This window comes from Myotis davidii, unplaced genomic scaffold (assembly GCF_000327345.1).
Source record: "Myotis davidii unplaced genomic scaffold, ASM32734v1 scaffold812, whole genome shotgun sequence".
Lineage (NCBI taxonomy): Eukaryota > Metazoa > Chordata > Mammalia > Chiroptera > Vespertilionidae > Myotis > Myotis davidii.
In genome coordinates, this window is record NW_006284238.1 from 2,379,729 (window position 1) to 2,401,100 (window position 21,372).

General features: G+C 35.6%; 1 protein-coding gene across 1 annotated transcript in view; it reads right to left on the bottom strand.

Annotated features, from left to right (window-relative positions):
* Positions 1-21,372, bottom strand: part of LOC102759054 (F-box/LRR-repeat protein 17) — a 97,707-nt gene that overhangs the window by 54,322 nt on the left and 22,013 nt on the right. Inside the window, exon 4 of the mRNA XM_015568410.1 lies at positions 16,400-16,531. Within this exon, the coding sequence (XP_015423896.1) occupies positions 16,400-16,531 (132 nt within the window). The remainder of the gene's footprint in view (positions 1-16,399; positions 16,532-21,372) is intronic.

Genomic DNA, 21,372 nt, shown 5'->3' on the forward strand with positions numbered 1-21,372 from the left:
GCTTTGAGGCTTGGCTCCAGCTCTTAGGCCTCCGCTGCTGAAAGTAGGTTTCTGGCCTTTGCTTACAATGTTGCGAATCTGCTGGCTGAAGTCCGGTGGTATTTGTTAAAATGTTTCAAACTGCAGGCTCAGAGGCCTGCAGCGGCAGGCGGGGAACGTTGGAGTCCTCCGTCAATGAAGCAAGCAAGCCTCATGTTAGTTTCAAGCTGCCTGGCTGCCGGCCGCCATCTTGGGTGGCAGTTAGTTTGCATATTGCCCTGATTAGCCAATGGGAAGGGTAGCGGTTGTATGCCAATTACCATGTTTCTCTTTTATTAGATAGGATTCTTCAAGGATTATTAACCTTGTACTACCCAAGTATTGCAATGGCTCAGTGGAACAAGTCTTTCTTTAATAGCAAAGCATCCTTATACAGAACTATCATTGTAATAAACATACCATGTTTTACACTCTATAATAGCTCCTTTAATTTTAATCTTCAAATATTTCATCTTAATTAGGTAACTAAGATGAAATAATATACAATTTATCATAATTAGCAAGTAAAAGATTATCTAGATGCTATCATTTTCAAATTATTACTCTTAAAATGTAGTATTCAACATATGAAAGTTTACGAGTCCAGGCTATGACAGGGCTCTATCTTCCCCAAAAGGCCCTTACATTGGTGAACACAACACAGAAGGAAATCACTCATGTTAGTTAAGAGTTACTATAAAGTAAGTGGGCTGGCATCACCCAAGGAAAATGGGTCTAGATGCACAATGGTATGTGGTTAGTATTCAATAAATGCTTAAGTGAATGACATGAGGTTCAATTTATAAAAAATTTAATTGATCCATGTGGCCAATAATCATAAAGAAGGAGAATATATTTTCCAGCATTGTATCACCTACAACTACAGCAGCATTCATTTCCATGCTTTTAATATCATTTTCTAGGGTATAAAAGTCAATCCACTCTCTAATCTCTACCTTTAGGCTTAACTTCTATTCTCTCAAATAATATAAATCAATTTATTTAATGAATGCTGTAAGCCATGTGAAAACCCTTTTCCATTAAATCATCCAAATGATCGGTGTACACTGAGAAAAACAAAAAAATTATACCAGTATATTTTTATAAAATTATTTGATACTTTTTAAAGTCATTAAAGGAATTACTGTTTTTGGGGGGGAAAGACACACATCCTTCTACAAATTTGTGGCTCAGAAATTACAGGAAGAAGGAAGTCTTAAAATCAATACAAATACTTAATGTAGTTTTTCTTTTTTCCTCTGAGAACTTGTCATTGAGTCAATGATACATCTAGCAATCAAATAAATTCAGTACAATCATTTTATCCCTATAAAAATGACAATGGTTGGATTTATTAAATTAGTAATGACTCTCTAAACTAATAAGCAAAACATAAACATCACTTGGTAAGCCTTAAATTTACTTAAATCCATACCAAACTGGTAATTAGATATTCTGACCAACTACCCCCATCACCTAAAACAGTAACTTTTCTAACCCATACATCAAATTACAGAAATTGCAGCAAACAAAAACTAAGAAAGACCATAATTTAGAAATGAAAGATGCACAATGCGAGGGATCAACACATTTATTTAATCTAAAAATTTAAAAACAGAGAAATATAACAGAGACTCTAAATCTCACTTGAGTGTTACGTTTAAAAAGTATTGTTTAAGATCAGAAACACACTTCCCTTAGATTAATTTACTAAATAATACATTAGACTATCTGCTAAAGCACTACTTTTACCAGATTATCAATGATTAAAGTTATAATTAGGTGCTGGAAAGAAATAAAGTTTGGTGACTTATAAACTTCATTCCTACTACATTGAAACTTGTTTATTAGTACTATCTCTATATAGTGGTAATAAAGTTAATATGGGCAACCTTTATTATTTTATTTAACAGAGAATGACTTCTCTAACTTCTAGATAACTAAAGTAAAAAATGTAAACACCCAAATTGCTCAAGAATAGGAAGTAAAAGTCTTCTGTACTCCACTTAAGCTTCCATTCTGACTTTTAATTCACTGTACATCAAAGAAAATCAACTAGCTCTGACACATAGGACTATTCCCTTCAGTGATCAGGCAGGTGTTGAGGCCAGAAAGAGCCTATTTTCCACAGCCCTTTACCTTGTTTGATCACTGGTTACTTTTGATCTGACACTGCCCTCTCTCTAGTAATGACTTCCCCCTCATAGACCCTACCTCACATCTGTCAGAAAGAATAAAGGGCATCAAACTGAGACCTGACAACGCCTATGGGCCATGCGATGGGCTGCCAACTGAATGTTCCCCAGCTCCCACAATTTCCAATTCAGTTTCTTTTGTTCTGGTAGGTACAGGGTTAGGGTACCAATGACAGCAGAAAGGATTATGCACCAACTGTGAAACCAAGCCTTCTTGAATGTGTACCTTTTATCTTCGCTTCTTCATCTTCTTAAATGCTGCAAACTTCATGGTGGTTACTATGAAATACATATTCAACAAGTGCAATAGAAAATTTGTTTAAATCCTTTTCCAGGAGAAAACAAAGGACACAATATATTGTAATTCAACTATAAAGCGTTAAGGAAAAAATTTCAAACCCATGATGTGAGATTAGGAAAGGCCACTTGTCACAGAGCATGTTAATAGTAAATGAAACCACAAAAGTTTTACGAGCACCACTATTCAGTGGGTATTGCCATACACTGTCAAAGATGGAAAGGTCCCCTAAAACAATGCACACATTCACAGGAGACAGTCATTCCAATTGTCAAGTTATAGATTCTTTTACTAATGTAGTGTGAGAATAAGTTAGTACTGAAAAAATGATCTAGTCTTTTTAAATAATGTGATGAGTATATGTAACCTTTTTTTAAAAAAAGGCATTAATAATTATTTTTAAATGCTAAAAAGTAGAAAAATCTAGTCAAATACATTTGGGAATCATTTTAATCATAATTTTTCAAGTGTTATTAAAATATTGCATGGGTTCTTGAATATTCATCTATTAATAAACCTAACCCAAACACACACATGCACAATGATGGATGCTCATTACTCAATAAGGGATTTGCAGGAAGTTTCAATAAAGGGGTTTGCAGGAAGCGGGTTTAACAGCCTTCTAAACTCACTTTCAAGGCTAAGTCACTATCTTTTTTTTTTTTAAGATTAACTTTTTAAAAGTAGGGTCAGAAGAAGGAAGTACGTGACCAATAATTCATGCATGCAAACTTAATGTACCTTTAATATTATAATGAATAAAAAAATAATTAACCTTGGACATGTACAAATACAGAATCTCAAAGGTGGGAGTAAGCATTAAGGTGATTACATGTTGATTCCAATAAGTGAAGGAAGTTTCAGCAACAGCTGAAAAAAGATATGCCTTGATAGAAAGAAAGGGGGAAGGCACTGGGCAAATGCATACACTGGTTTGAAAATGATTTACCTCTGTGTAAAAGGCTATATGTGAAATATCTCCTATTCCTATACAGATCAGCAATCAGCGTAATTACTTTCTTTAAAAAAAGAATTATTGATTTTATAATCTAAAAATATTATCCTATAAAGTATATTTGAAAAAATGTTTCATACACTTTAAAATAGATGATTCCTATATACTTAGACTTGACAAAAGAAAACCATCTAAGTATACTAAAAAAAAAAAAATCACTTCCAGATTGAAAAAAAAAAACAACACACAAATTAATCCAAGGTTAAACACTACAGCTGGCTGAACCAACATGTGGCTAATTTTTTTTCCTTGAATTTTCCAAATGACAATCTTCTAAGAAAATGAAAAAACAAACAGCATTATTCTAAGATACCTATTGATGTTTCTTTTTAGTCTTTCTATAATTTTTGATTCTATAAAACTATTAGAACATATTAAAGAAAAAAATGATAAAATAAATGCAACTAATTTATGCAATTAATAATTTTATGCAAAGTAATTTTAAAAACACTTATAAGTGTAATTTCTGTATGTTATAATACTCTCAAAGCATGCAATTTCAATGTTCTAACAAAATTTTAGGTGAGATCTGCTTGGTGTACTTTTTTGGTATCAAGCAACCAAGGTATGTATCAAATAGTGTATTTAACGATCTCTTTCTAAACTACAACAATAAAAACAAGTTCTTCTAAGCAAACTCAACCACAGAGGCAAGCAACTTGTTAAGTTTCACCTTTTCAAGAATCAAGTGATTAAAGTATGACAAAAGAAAAAAGACCACAATTCTTAGCAGTCTTTAGAGATTTTTGTTAGGGTTGTCTGAAAGCAGAAAAAAAAGGAAACGCATTGGTGAAAGCACTTAAATCAAATATATTCAATGGGATATAAACCAAGAAATGAAAACATATCACAGGTAACTTGCAATTTAAAAATGTTAAAACCACGAGTTTCAACACTCACTTTTAAGAAATCATTTTGTACTTAATTCTTGAGGAGGACAGACTTATTTGGGATTTTACTTCCTCAAACTATCACTGCCACTCCTCTGGTATGAACACTAATGAAGAACCACTTTGACACTGTTACAGAACAAAGAATATTTCACCGATTCAGTTATAAACAACATTTTTTCAAGAACTAAACCAAAAGAACTTTAGAATAGAATGGTTCATCTTCATTAATAGTCCTTTTCAGAAACTTTAAAATTTTTGTCAGAAAAAAATTAATTTTTAAGATATGGCCCCTGGTTAGATAGCTCAATTGGTTGGAGCGTGGTCCCGATATGCTGAAGTTGTGGGTTTGATCCTGGGTCAGGGCACATACAAGAATCAACCAATGAGTTCATGAATGGGTGGAGCAGCAAAGCAATGTTTCTCTCTCTCTCTCTCTCCCTCTCTCATTCCTCTCTCTATCTAAAATCAATAAATTTAAAAAATATATTGGGGGGGAAAAGGAGTCCTAACAACTAACCATTTAGTCAAAACATTGACAAACATACATTAGTTACCCTTTGAGACAGCATAGAAGGACCTAAGCAAAATAAGCCAGTCAGAGAAAGACAAGTATCACATGATCTCACTCATACGTGGAATCTAATGAACAAAAAAAACTGATGAACAAAATAGTCCAGAGACATAGAAGCATGGAACAGATTGTGAAAATCTAAGAGGGAAGGTGGTGGAGTATGGGTGGGTGGGAAGAAATTAACCAAAGAACTTGTATGCATATATGCATAACCTATGGACACAGACAATAGGGTGGTGAAGGTGGAGGCAGGATAGAAGAGGTCAATGAAGGAAACAGAGGGGACATATGTAATACTTTCAACAATAAAGATTTTTTAAAAATAGATATAGTTTTTTAAAAATAAGACATCATATCCAATTTCAAGGAATTTACATAACTAAACTAAAGCCTTGGAATCTACAACAAATTATCAATGGGTTAATAAAAAAAAAGAGGTAAATACAGGAAGCAGAAAGAATATGAGAAAGCAATAAATTTGGTAGAATTTTTAATGTTTGACAAAAAATATTTAGCTGAGCTTGAAGATACGAACACATATTGGAAGAAAGCAAAATGATAAGAAAAAATGAAGAGGAAATGTACAAATTAAAAATGAAATGAGAAGCCCCAGATGGTTTGGTTCAGTGGGCAGAACATCGGTCTGCAGAGTGAAGGGTCCTGGGTTCAATTCCAGTCAAGGACACATGCTCGGGTTGTAGGCTCCATCCCCAGTAGGGGGCGTGCAAGAGGCAGATGTTCAATAATGATCTCTCATCATTGATGTTTCTCTTTCTCCCTCTCCCTTCCTCTCTGAAATCAATAAAAATATATTTTTAAAAAATAAAATGAGAATAGTGACTAGTAACTGAAAAAATCTTTGAAGTTAATTAGGCACTACAGATTGCAGAAATGATGAAGAGAGTATTTTTAGCAAAACAATTCCTACAGAGCATTCCTAGATAATGGATAAGATAAGAAATAGAAATCTCTTAGGTCATGACTGAATTTCAGAGGAATATACAATATATTTTTATCTGCTACACTATTTTCCATTTAGTTCTTCATTCACAAGCTTAAAACAATTGTAATTAAAATGTATAATAAATTTTATATGGAACTGCCTACAATTATACATAACTTATATTATTACTGTATCAATAGAAAAGGAGCATACATATGTGTGTATATATAATTGTGTCCAGCAACAACTTAAAATACATGATATATCAAACTACTTAAATTTTATCTTCAAATATTTAAAGCTAGGATTAGTCAAAAGACATTAAAAAATATTTTTGGTTCCCCAGAGAATCTACAAATCAGAGCTAACATAATTCTACCATGTTCTGAGAGGAATCAAACTGAAAAGCTAGCATAACATGATACAAATAATTGTATAACCTATGGGCATTCATGTGTGCATTTAAATAACAATGAATATAAGTATATATCTTCCTCTTTATTTTATCAAAGATATATTCAATAATAATATTGAATGTCAACTGTAATTTAATTTATTTATTTTATAAAAATATATTCCATAAGAGGAAAACAAGGTAAGAATAACCACCCTAACATAGTTGAAATAGAAGGATTTATAACTGTTTTTCTTTGGATTACAAATTCTATATGTATTCATTTATATATCATGTTAAAGTGAATGATAAACACATATTTTATGTTTAAAAACAGACTATAAAAACATGGTAATAAACACCACAAATTTTCTACCCCCAAGAACACTCCTGAATAAACCACTTTTATCATATTCTAGAAACCCAAAATACTAAAATGCAACACCTACTAAAGAAAAATACTATATTGATCTTGTCTGTAACCTAAATGTGGCTACACAAAATAAGAGACAATAAAAGGGTTTAAAAACAAGTAAATATCAAAGGAGAACAGACTCCATCTTTCATCTGGCTTTTCAACTTCTCAGCTACTAAAAACCAGAGAATGCAACCCAAGGAAAAGAATATATCCGACACTCTCATAACTATTGTTTCTTCTACTTACTGCCCAGGGGACAACCTCATGTCAGACCTTCAACAAGAACTTCAAGGAAAACAGAAAAGGAAGCCAACTCAGGTAATAGAAATAAGCAAAACTTGCAGCAAGAGCCCTTACCAGTTTGGCTCAGTGGATAGATCCCCAGTAGGAGGTGTGCAGGAGGCAGCTGATCGATGTTTCTCTCTCATCGATGTTTAACTCTCTATCCCCCTCTCCCTTCCTCTCCGTAAAAACTCAATAAAATATATTAAAAAAAAAAAAACTTGCAGCATGGATAGGAACAGTACTCACCAAACAGGATGCCTAGATAGGAGCATAACCTGCAGAGCTTTTGCATGAAGAGAGGATCACCTGGTGACAGCCCAAGGGGCATAGCACTTTCATGATAATGTACATGTTTATAATAACTACAAGAAAATGCTAGAAAAGAAGCATCCTATCACCAGAAAGCCAGATTCAATGACAGTTTATAAATGATATTCAGAAAGGCAAAATAAAACAAAGCAAAACAGCTAATTTTTACCCTCTTATTCCTACCCACTAAAATAATAACTGGTATTAAGTCTTGGAGTCTAAAACCCTAGCAACTCATTACTGTAAAGAAAAATATAAGCCAAAATTTCTCCCTGATCCAAACAATACATCTCACTTAGTGACTGACAGTCTTAAAAAGGTAACTAAAGAATATGTGCTCACAAATGACAGGATTAATGTACTCCCAGCATCCCACTGCCAGCTAACCTTATAAAATTTATATCTGCTTAGACTAATGACTGGGCTCTTTATCTCAACCAACCATCTCCTATTGCCAATACTTGAGCACAAAGTCAGAGAGACAGTACTTACGTCTGAGAGATACTGTAGCTTGATTTGCCCCAAATCTCTTTCTGATTTTTTTAACATGCAGTTCCAAAAGAAAGTTAACAAAATTATTTTTTAAAGGGGATCTAAACTATAGAATATATAGTTAATATATAAGTAGAAAATAAGACCAGCAAAAAAATTCCAACACTAGGAATAACCTAACAAGTATAAGTATTAAACTCAAAACAATTTGGATATTTTTAGTAAACCAGAATTTGATTCAGAAAAAAATTTAAAACTATGTTAAAACTGTTTGGAGTCTCCTATTTTTAACCATAATGAATTCTGCATTATTAACATTGGGTTATCTGTATTAGAGCTTTTAATACCAGGCTAGTTTCCTCCTGAGATTCTGTTAGCATTTGAGCCTCCCCTATCATCAGTTGACAGGTCCCCAACATTTCTGAACTACTTGTAATATTACTAAACTAATATAATTAGGCAGGTAAATATGCTGGGTAAAACAAAGAAAAATTATTTGGATATTACCTAAGATACTACCTGCCCTCCATACCACACTGAGGGAGAGAAAGCACATGTACACACATTCATTCTTTATAATTTTCTATGCTTTTTAAATGATAAAATACAATTCATTTATGTTTTTAAAAAACCAGGACACCTGGTAGGTACAAAAGATATCCACAGAAGAAAAATACCAATAGATTTTTAAAAAGAGAGTGAGAGGTCAAGCTCTAGCAAAGAATAAAAATTAGTAACATATTTCTTCTTCAAATGGAAAAATCAGCCAAATAACATTTTAACATTTTTTCAATGTATTGGTCTGCCAAATAACTAATGTCTTTAAAGTAAGTCTTTCAAAAATCACTTCAATAAAATAAAACTAACTTTATTAATGATTAGAAAGTACAAGTCAATGTAATTTTGACAAGAATAAAAATTATGCCCTAATTTATCAGAACTGCATGTTGTTAAAAACAATTGCCCTAATAAATACTCCTTGAGTACATTAATGACTGGCTAGATAAATCTGATACTTACGTAAAAAATGGCATCAGTCATACAGTAACCAGATCAAAGAAATTTACTTACTAGAAAACTAAAAAAAAACTACTGACTGCATCTTTCAGCTATTTTTCAACCTTTTATTTATATACTCAAATTCATCTTCTTTCAAAGCAGTTCCCAAAGTATTTGAAGGAGTATACTTTTAAAAGCATGTTTAGTTCAATAGTAACCCATATGTCACTAAACTAACATTCCCTGAATATCTATTATGTGCCAACATGACGGGGGCGGGGGGGGGGAATAGGATAAAAAGACAATTAGATATCTTCCTGCCCTCAAAAGAGTTGACAATCTATCAGAAAGCTACACCTGTGAATCATGATCTCAATTACACATGACAGTTTGTCATGATCTTGCAATAATTTGAAGACATACATATCTTAGCTCCCTATAATTACATTTTTAGGTATATATATCCTAGAGAAATTCTTTACAAATAAGCACAAGAATTTTATCACAATGCTGCCTGTGATGATGACATACCAGAAGCAATGTAAGTCCTTCAATAGGGAATGAATAAACAGGACATATATTCATATATAGAACACTAACAGTTAAAAAGAATGAATTACATATTAATTATGGCTGGCTCTCAAAAACAAAACAAAAATGCAAATTACACACTGATATATAGTTTGTAAGACCACATATTTAACCAGATGACATCAGACATAAACTATATGTGACTACAAACTAAACAATACTACTGTTGTTCACATTATCATGTATGTTAAAGTTTTTTTTATGTTTAAATCATTTTGGATCATCCTAGTAGTTGCTTCTAAAAGGATAGTAAGCCCCGACCGGTGTGGCTCAGTGGTTGAGCATTGACCTATGAACCAGATTCGATTCCTGGTCAGGGCACATGCCGCTGTTGCAGGCTCAAGCCCCAGTAGGGGGCATGCAGGAGGCAGCCAATCAATGATTCGCTCTCATCATTGATGTTTCTATCTCTCTCCCTCTCCCTTCCTCTCTGAAATCAATAAAAATATATTTAAAAATAAAAGGATAAAATAAGATGACACTGGATGCAAAACAACAAAGACTGACAGTTTATCTCTTTCCTAATTCAAGAAGAAGAAACAAATCAACAAAATGTGAACAATTGCCGATGTTTGTGTAATGGGCATATGAGCGTTGTTATCCTTCCTAGTATTCTGTATTTTCCCTAATTTCTCAAAATTTAAAAAATAACTTATAAACCCAAAAATATGATCATGCTTCACATTTGGTGAAATCCCATGCTATAAACCCCATTACTTAGAGATAACCAAATTCCTGAGCATAAGACTTCAGAAACTAACAACCTGTTCACTACCTTCCTTTACAGACCCAAATATTAACATTTCCCCAACCCACACTGCCTGCAAGCTAATCTTACTGTAACATACACTACTTATTAGACATTCCATATATTTTCCTGATGCCTGTCTTTGTTAATGCTGTTTCTCCCAACTGCTATCACTTTTCCCCAGAAAATGTTTGCTTCACAATCATCATATTGCTATATATCATTCAAGACCCAGTTCAAATGTCACCTACTATTTATAGAATTACCCATTCCTCCCTTACCTCTCACACAAGTAACTATTTTTATGATTGGCACTTCCATAGCACTTAAGCCTAGACCAAAATCTCCTCTCTTTGGCAGTATAACTCTTTTTTAATTTCTCAACACCTCTCATATGTGCCTGGCACATAGTAGGTATTCAAATGTTAACTAAATTGAATGAACGTTTGAAATAGAGTTAAAATTTCTGTTGAATATGCTGAACAAAAATGAAATGGTATTAGCATCTGAATCTAAATTTCACACAAAAATATAAAATGCTATGACTTTGCAAAGAAAAAATTTTTACATAAAGAGTGTAATTCTACTATTAAATTAATTATGTCCATATTTGTACGAGATTAAGATCAACATTAAGCACTATTTTGAAGAGAGTTTTCTCCTTTGATAATTTTACTAATTTTCCCAGAAAAGATTTTAATATATCTCCATTGGTACTTACAGCTTCCCCTGAAATCAGATGTCATCCTAGCAAAAAAATCTTCTGCTCATGGCAATAATTAACTTTTTCCTTTGATGTCTCACACTACCTGTCAGTGTTTTAAAGGGAGATAATGCCTTTTGGAAATTACTGCTTGGTTCAAAGACATATGGATTAGCCCCATCTGTAATGTAACCATGCAAATCAAAGGGGCTTGGGAACAAAGGTTGGGAATCTAACAGCTCTGGGTTAGAATCTTAACTGTGACATTTAGCTATTGTTATTTAATCTCTCTAAGCCTCAATTTACTCTTCTGTAAAATGGAATAAAAACAAGCTACTGCTTATGGTAGTTGTGAGGATTAATTATTTACAATTGCATAGTGCCTGATACATTATAAATACTCAATAAAAGGTAACTACTAGTAACTATTTTTTTTTAAATCAACAAATGACAGCAAGATCCATAAATGCAGTATACAATAAAATGCATCTCAGTATCTTTAGGTGGCCTTCTTTAGAATGCCACATTCATGCATCACTGTTCACTGGAAACTATACTCTGCGTGCAAGTAAATACCTCATCCATTAAGAGGGTAAAGGGCGCCCTGGCTGGAGTGGTCAGGTGGTTGGGCATTGTCCCATGCACCAAAAAGCTGCTGGTTCGATTCCTAGGTTATGAGCTCAATCTGTGGTAGGGGTGTGCAGGAGTCAGCCGATCAATGTTATGCTCTCCCTCTCCCTACCCCTCTCTCTAAAACTCAATAAAAATATTTCCAAAGAAACATAAGGGAAGAGGCAATGAAGGTGAATATCTACTCTGGGAGGCTTTGGAGGCTGACGTGAAAATAGAATCCCTCACAAATATGAATTATTTATGTCTGAGATTACAAGTAAACTTACCTCACAAGGAATGCTTGAGAAGTAAGATAGCAGTGTAGTGGGAGAACCGAGGGGAGGAGAGGACCAAATCCTTTACTATATGAACTGTGAGTGGAAAAGTAAAGGAATGAAGAAACACATATAATACTGAGTTAACTACTACTATTTAGGCTTTGATGCAAATGTTTACCTTACATAGCCCAGCTGATGGTAACATTACCACCAGCCTATTTACTTCACTGTTGCAAGAGCCTCAAATCAAAGCAAGCAGCAAAAAATAATTAAACTGCAGGTAAGCTAATGGGTGATGTTAGGCACTGACACAGCCCAATTCAAACTGGTAGGCTCCAGAAAGTAAATTCTGGTAGGGAGAAGAAGAAAAGTAACCCTTATTGAAGATGTCCTGTTTGAGACCATGAGACACATTTGGTACTTTCCCTCTTAATTTCACTTAGTCTGATCCTCACAAGAGCATGTTTGTAGTAAGATTATATCCTTTCTGCAAACAAGGAAAAGAACGTACAAAATTTAAGATCACCCAAATCAAATGGGTAAGAAACTGCAGAATCAAGGAACTGAGCTCAGTTTGATTCACACAAGGCTTTTGCCTCAATAACCCATCTGGAAGAAAGCCTGGAGCTGAATTTAGATCCTATGTCATCAGTATAAGCCTCCAAAGGATAATAAAATTAAAAACAATAAAAAACAATGTTACAAATAATGTTACAGCAGCAGCCAAAGGACTCTAGGAGATGTCACAGAATTAAAACACTAGTTAAAAAAAAAAAAACAATTCACCAGAAGGTTGAAATAAAATACAAGGTCAAAATTAACTTTCAGAAAAATCAAATTTTAATCAGGAAACATTTCCCTAAAACTTCCTAAAATCCATTCATAATAAAGTACTAATTTCTTGATAATTCAGAAATCTACAATAGGTCCCAACTCTACAAAGCAGAAAATATTTTTTAAAACAATAACAAATACACACAACACATATAATCTAGTATCAAATATGATGACCATGGGACTCAGGATAGAAGCTATTTTCATAATAATTCATAAAATCCTAGGAAAGTACTTTAAAACATGAGATTGGATAACAAATGACAATCTATCTGACCCCATCATTTTACAACTGAATAAAAATCTGGCCAAAGAGCTCCTCTGTTCAAAAAATAGAGAAGCTGAATTTGAAGCAAAGAAAGAAGCAGAGATAATATACTTAATGATGTTCCTAGACCATGGATAACTATACACGCAAACTAAAAATGCCTTTTAAATAATTTTGGAGCAAGTAGTGCACAGGAGTGATATGAAAGCTATCGCCAGAAACAGGGAAATTATGTATATAATATGCTAGACCCTCACTATAGTTTGTATTCCTCACATCTATTTCTAGATTCTATACAAGAGTTTTATAGTGAATGCAAAATACATCCATGTAGGTACATGGCATCCCTCTAACTCAAAAATGACTAAAACAGAAACTCATTCTCTTTTCAAAAGATTTTAGATGTAAATCCTCAACTCTGCCTCACCATAATTCATTAGTCTTAAAATGTCAAGTCACTGTCCTCAATTTCCATCTGAATGAAAGTTTTCCCTTTGGTAAATACAGGCATCCTTCCCTTATTCTAAAGTTTATCTTACTTAAACCAGTGCCACAAACGAGGATATTTGAATATCTTGCTACTTTGTGTAAAAGTCAACAAAGTTTATATTTAAATAAAAACACTATGCGCTGATATGCTACATAGCATAGATGCTACATAGACTGCACAACAAAGCTCTAAGACTCTTTTGAGAAAATTCAATTTAATAAGAGTTATTAGCGAAATAACTTGATTAATATCTGCACTGATTAAATTCTGTTGGCATCCTTACAGACACAGTATTCTCCTAAATATTTCTATTAGTTGTTAATTTAAGATATTTGTCCTATTTAACCATGTCTATATTTCCTATTTGTAATGACATGCAATATCAATTATATATCTGCATATATACATATTATTTGCCTTTAACCACTTTTACTTCTACTTACCCAGTTTTAAATATTCATTATTAAATGACTACTAATAATACTTATCAGAGTTAACCCAACTACTTAAAATTATAGTTTTGCAAGTAATTCAAGTATTTCTCCTTATTTCATAAATTCCCAAAACACAAAGCAAAGTTCCTATGGAAGGTTATCAATAACTCAACTGTCCAATATAAAGAGTTCAAATTATTCTAAATTTTTCTTTCTATGAATCTTAAATTGGAAAAAATACTTTATTAAACTGAACTTTAATATCTGGTGAAATTACTTCAAGCTTCCAATAAAATCAAATATTTACTAAATAACCCTATATACAAAACTGATTCCCTTGGCATTTAAATATATAACAACTTTTTAATGGCACACAATACTAGGAAAAATCTAATGTGAATATAACTAGAACCTTCAAAACATACACAGTTATAAAAAACACTAGAGGCCCAAATTCAGTGGGGATCCCTCGGCATGGCCTGCAGGATCAGGCTGAAAGCAGCTCTCCAATATTCCCCGAGGGGTCCTGGATTGTGAGAGGGCACAGGCCAGGTCAAGGGACCCCACTGGTGCACAATCAGGGCCAGGGAGGGACGCAGAAAATTGGCCAGCTGGGGAGGGGCTGCAGGAGGGCTCCAGGACGTGTCTGGACCATCTCACTCAGTCCCAATCAGCTGGACCCCAGCAGCAAGCTAACCTACTGGTTGGAGCATCTGCCCCCTGGTGGTCGGTGTACATCATAGCAAGCAGTTGAACAGCCTTAGCGTATCATTAGCATATAACATTTTGATTGGTTGAACAGCCAACCAATATGACACTTAGCATATTAGGGTTTTATCATATAACATATACAGTTAATTCCTTTGGGAAGCCACTAAAATTTTAATGTGTCAAAAAAAAATGTTTCTCTGTGTTGAATCAACAAGAAAACAAATATTCACTCAACAAATTATTCCCATTATATGATAAATACAAAAATTTTAAGTGGGGATTACCATCCTTTAATTTATCTTGAGTGTAAAGTGGAAACCAATAGCCAACAAATACAGTCATAACCTCATAAAACTACTAATTTTTCAGGTGTCAGAGTTTGTACTAGACAACTTTAGGACATTATGTCATTTAATCTGCAAAGCCACAATGAGCAAAAAAACAAGTATTAACCTCATTTGCAAATGAGGCTCAGAGAGATTAAGCAACTTTCCCAGACTCACAAAGCAAGTAAGTGAATACCAGGATTCAAAACTTCAATTTCTCTAACCCAGAAGACCTTATTCTCTCTACAAGATCATACTGCCTCAGTAGTAATTATTAAGTTTATACTAAATGTAGTAAAGAGTGAAATATTTTTATCATATAATTTCAGAGATAAATATAATTGTAGTAACAAAAGCATTTACTTTTAATTCATAGTGTTTTAATATTTCTAACTAGAATCTTTTGAAATAGCACTGTCTTATTTGAATTGATGATGCTTCTAGAAACCTTTCAAAACTTACATTAACATATAAGACGTATTTATCAAATTTTATAAACTAACTCGATGGGGCAACAAAAAGATCTCTTTATTTTGGGGAGACAATTAGAAAGCAAATCTTCTTTGTAAATATTCTATATATTCAAGGCCATTTTGCCTATTTCAAAGTGCACCTTTTTTCAGCATTGAAAATTATACTAGTACCTCCCCAGAGACAACTGTTTCTGTTAACTTGTACTATGCATCTATTACATCAAAATAAAATGGATTTGGAATATTATTCAGTCCTAAAAAAGAAATGAAGCTCTGTCACATGCTGCAGGGATGAACCATGAAATCATTATGCTAAGAGAAAGAAGCCAGACACAAAAAACGCATGTGATTCTATTTACATGAGATGTCTAGAACAGGCAAATCCACAGAAAATAGAAAGTAGACTGCCAGTTTCCAGGGCCGAAGAAAGGGGGAAGTGGGTAACGATGGCTAATGAGCATAGGGTTTCTTTTTGGGGTGATGAAAATATTCTAGAACTAGTGAAGATGATTGTACAACTTAGTGAATATACTAAAATCACTGACTTAATACACTTTAAAAAGGTGAATTTTATGATATGTGAATTATATCTCAATAAAAGAAAACAAAATGGCTTTAAAGATATTACACATAATACATTAAGGGTGAATAGATTATATGTGTGTGCTTAAAATATAAAGTTTATGTAATTGCTAAGATTATTTACCTCAATTTATTGAATCCCATTTTCATCATATTTAGTTAAAGACTCTACTTTTAAGTGTGTATCTTCCTGATTAAAAAATTCTAAATATCCTGAATTATTACAATCTCTAGGAGAATCCGAAGAAACTACAACCACATACTTGTATTTGACGACTAAACTTTAATGTTTCCAATATACCTGAGTGGTCGACTGTTATGCAAGTGCCACATACAAGCACCTATACAGCTGGAGAATCAATCTGTAAAATCATTGTTTTGAGACAATTCTTCTCTTAGGTAATATTTGCCTCTAAACAACCAAAAATAATAAGTAGAAGAAAATTTATAAGCTAAGTTCTAAGGAATAATAAAGGTAAGAAACAAAATTAAAAACACAAAAATGATATAAGTACTTACTAATTTGTTTTCCTGCATGTATATTCTTTGCAATTTCAGACAGCCCTTAGCTATGACGATCATGCCTTCATCTGAGATCTTGTAACACTGGCCGAAATGAATATCTTTGAGTTCTCTGCATTTTGAGCCCAGCTGTAAACAAAAAGAGTTGCCCAAATGCTTAGAAAATTACAAAGGTAACATATTTCCAGCAATACCAAAGTTAAATAATTGTTCATAAACTACTTTTAAAATAAAATACAAGTAGTCTATAATTTAAAACAGTTGTGTAAGCCTTTCCACCTTCTAATCTACTTCCTTGCTTCAACTATTGTATGCCCTCCTACGTGCTTAGATTGCTTAACACTTCAAATTCATCTTTATTTCTCTTGAAATAGAGTGTAAATTAGTAATAAAAATTTTCCTAGAGGATTACTTACCATTTCTATCAGTTACAGTGTTACACTGAGTGGGACATCAAAAAAAAGGAATAAAACAAAGGTCCAGTACACAGACACTAGGGGGGTGAGGCATTTGCAAGGGGTGGGGGTCGCCGGGGAGTGGTCAATGGGGGGAAAAGGAGACAATAAAGAATTTAAAAAAAAAACAAAAAAAACAACAAAGGTCCATTAAGTGAAGGAAAGTACCAGCGAGTCAAAGAATGTAATTCATGAGATTCTAGTTCTACTTCTGATTGCCCCCAATGAATTATTTCTCTCCTTCGGCTCAATTACTCTGTGAAAAAGAAGGAAGGCTGAATATGCTACAGCTAATACTCTAGTTAGGACTAGTGATTTCCTAATTGAAATCCCAACTGTACCTTAAATAATTAATGAACAAGCACAATGCTCCCATTTAAAAGCATTAAGTATGACAAAGAACAAATTACATGTATTTATTTTCAAAATCTACAGTGGAGATTAGATCATCAAAACAAACTATCAGAAGCTTACTTTAATAACAACCTATATATCATAAACTAACAAAGTTACATAAAAACAATAAAACCCAGTGTTGACAAGCATTCAAAGTATGCTAATAACCACTGGTAAGAGTGTAAATTAGTAATAAAAATTTTCCTAGAGAACTACTTACCATAAATTTAAAAAATACTAAAATGGGCCTAAAAAACACATGACTCTTTCTAAAGATATACTAAAAAATTAACTAAAGAGAAATGGATAATTGGATAGATATATAGTAAAGTTAAGCATATTAAAACGTTAATTATATAATCTAAGTAGCGGATATATAAGTGTGTATTGTAAAATTCAAATTTACCATATACTTAAAATTTTTCCTAATAAACTCTTGGAATAATCAATCAAAGGTGTGTCGACAAGATTTAGCTATAAGAAATTAGCAGAAGAAAAATGTTTTTAAGTAGTAAAAAATAGAAATAACCTAAAGGTATGAATAGGGGTGCTTTCATAAAATCATTATATAGCCAATACAATTGAAGTATACACAACAAACAAAAATAAAAAATTTTACACGAGTTTTTATAGTATAATCCAATTTTATCTGAATAATAGGACATCTAATATGTTGCTAGATGAGGAATACCTTAAGGATAATGGTGAAGGTCAACCTCTAAAGCAGAGCTACATAAAGAGAGCTAATATACAAGAAGTCCACCCTCAAGGCCAGGAAAATCTGCTTTAAGAATATAAATTTTCACCCTCGCTGGTTTGACCCATTGGATAGAGCATCGGCCTGCGGACTGAAGTGTCCCAGGTTCGATTCCAGTCAAGGGCACCTACTTGGGCTGCAGGTTCGATCCCCAGTCTTGGTCAGGGCACATGAGGGAGGCAACCAATCAGTGTCTCTCTCACACTGATGTTTGTTTCTCTCTCTCTCTCTCTCTCTCGCTCTCTCTCTCTCTCTTTCTCCCCCCCCTCCCCTTTCACGCTCTCTAAAAATCAATGGGAAAATATCCTCAGATAAGGATTAACAAAAATAAATACATAAGTGAAGGTAAATGTTGAGTATCTTCATATAGATATACTAATGCAACTGGGGAAAAGCTCTAGGCTCCATTAGTATCTATATAATAAAAGCGCAGCGACCATTACGGCAGATTGATCGGAACGACCAGTTGCTATGACGCACCAGCCGCAGGGGCTGCCAGCAGTGCTGCTGTCGAGTCTGAGAGGTCCAGAGCCAGTTGCGCGGCCACCGCTAAGGTGCTGGTAAAGAAGAACGTGAAGGTGGCCAGCATGAGTGTGCAGCTTGAGATTAAGGCTCTGGGGGACGAATTCAATCAGCTGGGCACCGAGATGATCGTCACCGAGGCTGGCAGGTCAGGGTGCCCCTCTCCCTGCTGCGACCCTCCCAGGTGCTGGTAAGAAGAACGTGAAGGTGGCCAGCATGAGTGTGCAGCTTGAGATTAAGGCTCTGGGGGACGAATTCAATCAGCTGGGCACCGAGATGATCGTCACCGAGGCTGGCAGGTCAGGTGCCCCTCTCCCTGCTGCGACCCTCCCCACATGCTACATGGTGCAGTTTCAGGCAGTGGGCTTTGGCCTGATCCACATGAGCAAAACTGAGAAATGGGGTGCGGGGCATGGCGTGGCCACCTGTGGGCCCCTCGTGGCACGGGCCAGCTCCTTCGCTCTCCAAGTCTGGCTCTAGCGACAGTCGCCTGGCATGCCAGGCCTGAGGGTATTGCTTGGGAGGCCAGGAAGGCGGTGGAGAGAAACCCTGTGGACCTCCACCCGACCAGCAGCCCAGGACCTGGCACCACCAGAAGCGGACCAGCTCAGACCACACCGAGCTTGGGGGGAAGGCAGCCACCTGTGAGGGGCCTTGCCACCAGCCGGATCCCAGTGGATCCCACCTCAAAGGAAACTCAGTCTTTGGTTCCTTAGTTCAGTCTATCCTGGCTAAAGAGGAGCAGCTGGGCACATTTTAGGAGAGAATCAAGACTCTGAAACAGTGTGTTCTGTTCTGTGAAGATTGCCACCCAGTTGTCTTAGACCTAAATTCCGGGTGATTGTGGGGCCTGGCTCTGCCACTTAGGCCCACATCTTCCAATTGGCCTGTATTTGTTGTAAGAGCCCAAAGAGAAGAAGGGGAACAAGTTTTTTGATGCAATGGATTTGACCAACAGACAAGTGGGAGTGCTGGGCTGTGTCTAATGTGCACACAGAGACACCAGCTCTGAGTCCGCCTGGCCAAAGGGAGCTCCGGGCCTGGTTGCAGAGCGTTCTGGTGGTTTCTGTTTCCTTGCTGAGGCCGTCCTCCCTGGGAAGCCTGGGGCTCATGCTCAGCTCCAGCTCAGTGGGTCTTCAGGCCCCTCCCCCCAGTCGACCCCACCTCCGATCGGTCCCCCCACCCTGGTCAGGGACAAGGACAGCCAACCTCCCGTGGCCCTTCTCCCTGGCCAGCCCAGCCCGATTGGCTGTGATTAGGCGAGCCGGCCAGACCCCACCTGTGCACAAATTCATGCACTGGGCCTCTAGTTAAGACTATAAAAAACTAAAGTGAAGGGAACAAGGGGACATTCATTAATTTCAATAAAAACAAAATTCTAAAGAGATAAAGGTCAGTTACATAATTGTAAAATGTACACACTGAATACTTATTTAACCAAAACTGTAACGGAATGATGTTGGGAAGAGAAGGAAGGATCAGTGAGCTAAATCCTCCACTTCCATAGCTAGGCATCATTACAGATGTTCTAAAAGGAACAAAGCAAGAAAATGCAGACATGGAAGGAAAATGCTTCTTCTGGAGGAGGTCAATTAGTCCAATTGGCTAGTGAGTTTGTGTTTCATAAACTGGATCTATTCAGCTCCTTTCATCCTTCACCTTGGGAACAAACTGCCCACAGGAAGCAAGCAACCTCCACTTCTACAGAGGCAGGCTCTGCTGGTCTGGCCCATCTGATCAGTGACACGGATGGCTAGACCCAGCCTTTAGTCTCACTGCAGAAACTGGTGTTCTCTTTTAGACATAACAGGAAAGATTGCATCACTGCTATCTGCACTAATCACCATTACCCTACCACAGTGTCCTAATGTTCCAGACCATCCAGCATTGAGTTAACAATCATATTTAACTCGATTACTAAACATTTTCCAACCTAGCTTTTCTGAGTAATAAAGTTGATACTTCTCCTCTGTCGCTATTCCTTTATCTTATTTGTCAATTTGTTCAGATCCTAGGCAATAAAGAGACCTCAATACTTAGTGCACCCACCAGGACCGTTGAGAAGTAGAAGAACAGAATCTACATAAAGGGAGTGATGCAGGTATTCTTGTAGGTTCTTAGACGTCAGTGTGTGTAGATAGCATGGTGGAGCCTCATGTTAAGACAGGTAAAGTCATACTCCTGCAGCCTGAGCAAGAAATTTAAGCTGATTGCCTCATGTTTTGGTCTAGCTGCCCTCAAAGGACATTAGCAGCATGGGAGCCCCAGCCACTTACTAGGGGAAAATGCCTCATTTATAATTATAACTGCTGTCATTTAGTCTCCCTGCAGAAACTGGTGCTCTGATTTAGACTTATTAGGCAAGACTGCATCTGCATGAGTGCTTTCTGCACTAATCACCATTACCCCAACCACAAATGTCCTAATGTTCCAGACTATCCAGGCACTAGAGTCGATCATTATACCCAGGTATTTCCCAGTTTTGCTAATGTGTTCAAATGTCTCAATGCTGCAACCATCTGTCTATCACCCACAAAGAAAACATTCAGAGGGCATCAACCAAACCCTGTAAGAATATCCCTTTTAAATATGCCCTGAATTTAACACAATTAGTCCTCTAATAGTAGTATAACTCTTCTAAATACATCATTCTCTCTCCAGGAATAGTGCTAAAGACATTGTAGCTCTGTACCTGCCAAAATGGTGAGATGTTAATAAGAGCCCTGGCCTCCAACTGAGGCACCAAACAGGTACCTCAGAGCCAGGCCCTGGAGTTAGGCCTTGTCTAGACTCGTGGTAGGCAAACCGCGGCTTGCGAGACACATGCAGCTCTTTGGCCC